This window comes from Plectropomus leopardus, unplaced genomic scaffold (assembly GCF_008729295.1).
Source record: "Plectropomus leopardus isolate mb unplaced genomic scaffold, YSFRI_Pleo_2.0 unplaced_scaffold4352, whole genome shotgun sequence".
Lineage (NCBI taxonomy): Eukaryota > Metazoa > Chordata > Actinopteri > Perciformes > Serranidae > Plectropomus > Plectropomus leopardus.
Window position 1 is genome coordinate 236 of NW_024647697.1, and position 4,646 is coordinate 4,881.

Below are 4,646 nucleotides of genomic sequence, written 5' to 3' on the forward strand. Positions count from 1 at the left end.
TTGTGTTTTTGTTTGTGTTTGTGTTTGTTTGTATTTGTGTTTGTTTGTGTTTGTTTGTTTGTTTGTTTGTTTGTTTGTTTGTTTGTGTTTTTGTGTTTGTGTTTGTGTTTGTTTGTTTGTGTTTGTGTTTGTAAATTTACTGGCTCTGGTCCATCTCAGTTATCCATCGTTCATAACTTTATAATATACGNTGTTTGTGTTTGTGTTTGTGTTTGTGTTTGTTTGTTTGTGTTTGTGTTTGTAAATTTACTGGCTCTGGTCCATCTCAGTTATCCATCGTTCATAACTTTATAATATACGTACGTGTTTACTCGAGGATACGTACGTGTTTACTCAAGGTAGATACATACTTCTTATGGAGGATGCATAATCATAAAAATTCATACTAACATGGTGTCTCTGTCTCTGTCTCTGTGTTGTCCCTTGTCCCTCAGTGACAGTGACGGGGGTTACATGGACATGAATAAAGAGGAGAGCATTCAGTACGTGGCCATGAAGGAGCTCAGCTACGCCGACATCGAACCCGTCGTGTACGAGACGCCGTACACAGCGGCAGGTGAGACATGGACAATCTTTGTCATTGAACAGGAAGTAGTCTCTGAAAACAATAATGTCCTCATACAGAGACATTATTTTTATTTTCAAAGAAATGTGAAACTGTTTATTTCAACACCTGAACATCAAGTCCCCAAACGAGACAATAGTCATGTCTCAATGTCCTCAAACAAGACGATAATTAAGTCTCAGTGTCCTCAAATGAGACGATAATTATGTCTCGGTGTCCTCAAACGAGACGATAATTATGTCGCGGTGTCCTCAAACGAGACGATAATTATGTCTCAGTGTCCCATTATGTTTTTGCTGCCACTAGGTAGCACAAAAACTGTCTCTGAATGAGGACAACGGGTCAGAGTTTAGGACAAGTAAGTTTGAGCTGCAGCAAAACTAAAACTGTCTCAGGAGGTTATTGATATAACACCTGCACAATAATGTCTCTGTCTGTCGCTCTGTTATGTAACTGGTCCTGTGGCTGTCTCTCAGACCGGCAGGAGGCGTCCCCTGTCCTCCTCAGTGACTCTTCTGTCCTCAGTCTGAGCGACCTCCTCAGTTTCTCCTACCAGGTGTCTCAGGCCATGGACTTCCTGTCTTCCAGAAATGTATGACCACACGTCAGCAAATCACTAGTTCATGTTGACAAGTGATGTTGCGTTTTGACACGTCATGTTGAGATGTTGATGCGTGTTACGTGTCCTCAGTGTGTCCACAGAGACCTGGCGGCTAGGAACGTCCTGGTCTGTGAGGGGAAGCTGGTGAAGATCTGTGACTTTGGTTTGGCTCGAGATTTGACCAAAGACCGGGACTACGTCGCCAGAGGAAACGTCAGTGAACCTTTAACAGTTTCATTGTCAGAGCTAAAAACCTGCAGATGTGTCTTTTGGTGCCTCATGTCCCCACCCATGTTCCCCCTCATGTCCCCTTTGATGTCCCCTCAGAGCTTCTTGCCCGTGAAGTGGATGTCTCCAGAGAGTATCTTCCAGAACATCTACAGCTCTCAGAGCGACGTCTGGTCCTACGGCGTCCTGCTGTGGGAGATCTTCTCTCTGGGTAAACCACTCTGAACCAGTCTAAACCAGTATGAACCAGTCTGACCCAGTATGAACCATTCTAAACCAGTATGAACCATTCGAAACCAGTCTAAACCTGTATGAACCAGTCTGCTCCAGTCTGAACCATTCTAAACCAGTCTGACCCAGTCTGAACCAGTCTAAACCAGTATGAACCAGTCAAATCCAGTACAAACCAATACACAGTCCTCCCACTACTGTGTGTGTTTTGTCCCAGGTGGGAGCCCATACCCGGACGTCCCGATGACGCAGGAGTTCTACTCGTCTCTGAAGAGCGGCTACAGGATGAGTCGACCCGAACACGCTCCGGAGGACATGTACGTCCCTCAACTCTCTGCTGTCAAACCTACATGTGTCCTCGAACGAGTCAAATGTGTAAATTCCCAATATCGTCAAACGTGGACTGTTTGACGATTTGTCTGTTTTCGTCTCTCAAACTTTTTTGGGGTCCAGATCAGCTGATCTGAATCCGTCCAATCAGCTCTGAGCGTGTTCACTCTGAGTTCGGCGCGTGCACGACCTCCATAAAAAGCCATCATCAACGGAGCCCCGATACCTCGATTCACCGCCGCGACCGCCGAGAAACAGAAACCGAGCTTCTTGAGCCCGTCGGAGCTCGAGGTTCTCGTGCTGCCTACGGAGAACACGAGCTCATATTTAGGAAGAAAAGTAACAGCTGCAGGGTTAGGGTTAGCTGGCTAACCCAGCTACGGAGAGAAAAGCATCATGGGAGAAAATCGACGCCCGTGTCGTCTGTGTCAACACGTACGTTTGAACGCACGTGTGCGTCGAGCGAACACTAAGCGCGCTTTATTAAAATGGTGGCGTGCAGGTGAAGCAGTGAGGGAGAGGATAAATGCTGGTCTTCATCTGGGTTCAGGCCCTCAGGGGGAAAACGCTCTCTGAAGCAGCTGAAAATGAAATCTATAAAAACATCGTTCAGAAAGGTCGACGGATTTCACTCCGCCGTGATCGTAGGCCGACCTCACTTTGGTTTGATTCGTATTTGACGTTAAACGGAGTAAATCTTCGTTCGGCGGCCGTTTGGACGTGTAGTCATTTAAAGGCCATCAGGATGCTGTTTGGACACATAAATGTCCTCTGGACTCATGTCCTGCTGAGGACATTCATATTTAATATTGATATAAAGCTCACAGCAAAAACACCACAGGAGCTTTGTTTATGGGCCTGAGAGTTACTGTGATGATTGTGGGTTAGATTATGGTGACACACGTGTGGGGACGGGACTTTTATTAACTGATATTTATTATTGATTTGGTTTACTGTCTTTTACTGTATGGTGGTATTTTAGCTTCTTGGATGATTTAAATTTTAAATTTAATTTATTATTGGAGTTTTGTTTTATTTTATTCTTTTTACTATATTAATTTTATATTTTATTTCTTATTTTTTATATACTTTATCCATACTGGAGTCATTGATGTGAAGTCATTTCTACATGAGCGATTACTTATTTTTGGACTTCTTTGTGCAGTTAGAGTGAACAACACAGACCTGAATGGGGGAAAAGACAGATAGCTGAAGTCTGTCTGGCTTTGTTGTGTTGCTGTAATGTTGTATGTTGTTTTTATGGCATGAAATTGTATTTTCTTTTATTTTTTAAGACTCTTTCAGAAAATGTTGTGAAATGAGACGACGCTTGTTTTCTCTTTCTTATATGAGGATGGGTGGTACACCAGTTACTGTCATTATTTGTTAAGAAACACACTCACAGGTGATTCATTGTCTCACACCTGCGCACACGACATAGGCAGAGCATTATCTGTTCGGATCAGTATTGTAAAAAAATGTGTTTAAAACTCTTGAAGAAGGTCATAGACCTACATTCTGTTGTATATCACATTTTCTAAATACTTAAGAAAACTTGTAAAATTGACAGCAGACAGTGTTTATATTAACTATATGATGAATATACACTTACCTGTAACATACTGTATCTTAACAATTTCTCCAAAACTTTCTGATTGACTCATGATATTTTAACCAGTTCATGAACCTACAGCCATAACCACTGAGCACTTCCCTGAGAGCCTGTAGCTCCACCTGTCTCCAGTCTCCTGCCACTGCAACTGCTGCTGCTGCTGCCTGATAACAGATTTCACAAAAATATCACATACATGTACTCTGGGTAATTCTGAAAATATGAAGCTAACAGATCACTGATAAACATCTTACAGCTTTTCAGACATATGATATGTAACATTGCACATAGTAGGTCTATGCTATATTGTTATATTATTATATTATTACTTTATTTATGTATTAAATTATGATAGAATTACTAACGGCACCAGTTCCTTACAATTTAAGTTTTTCCTCCAAGATCCAACATAGTTTTTTCCCTTAAGTTGTCATTTACTTTGTCAATAGTAAACTTGCCTTATTGTAAGAGGAATGAGTATAATACTTATGAAGGTCATACAATGCACAATGTAAATGTTTTGCTAACATTAAATGTTAACTAAGATACAAACATGTCAATTAATGTTAAATATCTATCTAAATATGTAACTTAACGTTAAATTATAATTTCAACATGTTCGCTAATGTTAAAAGTGAGCTAAACATGTTACTTAACATTAAATGTTTATTCATATATGTTAGCTATTGTCAAGTTAATTTAATGTCAGGTAACATTAAATATTTATTTAAATATGTAAGCTAACATTTAATTAGAATTCAAACATGTCAGTTAATGTTAAATGTGAATGTAAACATGTTAGCTAATGTTAAATGTGAATATAAACATGTTAGCTAATGTTAAATGTGAATATAAACATGTTAGCTAATGTTAAATGTGAACTTTAACATGTTAGCTAACATTACATGAAAAGCAGAACATGTTAGCTAACATTACATGAAAAGTCGAACATGTTAGCTAATGTTAAATGTGAACTTAAACATATTAGCTAATGTTACATGAAAAGTTAAACATGTTAGCTAATGTTAAATGTGAGTATAAACATGTTAGCTAATGTTAAATGTGAATGTAAACATGTT

The 4,646-nt window shown here is 39.7% G+C and overlaps 1 protein-coding gene across 1 annotated transcript; it reads left to right on the forward strand.

Annotated features, from left to right (window-relative positions):
* Positions 1-226: 226 nt before the first annotated feature.
* On the forward strand, positions 227-2,000 carry LOC121939218 (platelet-derived growth factor receptor beta-like; the record flags this gene model as incomplete). Its single annotated transcript, XM_042482299.1, has 5 exons — positions 227-556; positions 1,042-1,157; positions 1,257-1,379; positions 1,494-1,605; positions 1,843-2,000. Coding segments are annotated over exons 1-5 (675 nt in total), but the record flags the coding sequence as incomplete, so codon positions are not given.
* Between the last annotated feature and the right edge of the window lie 2,646 nt (positions 2,001-4,646).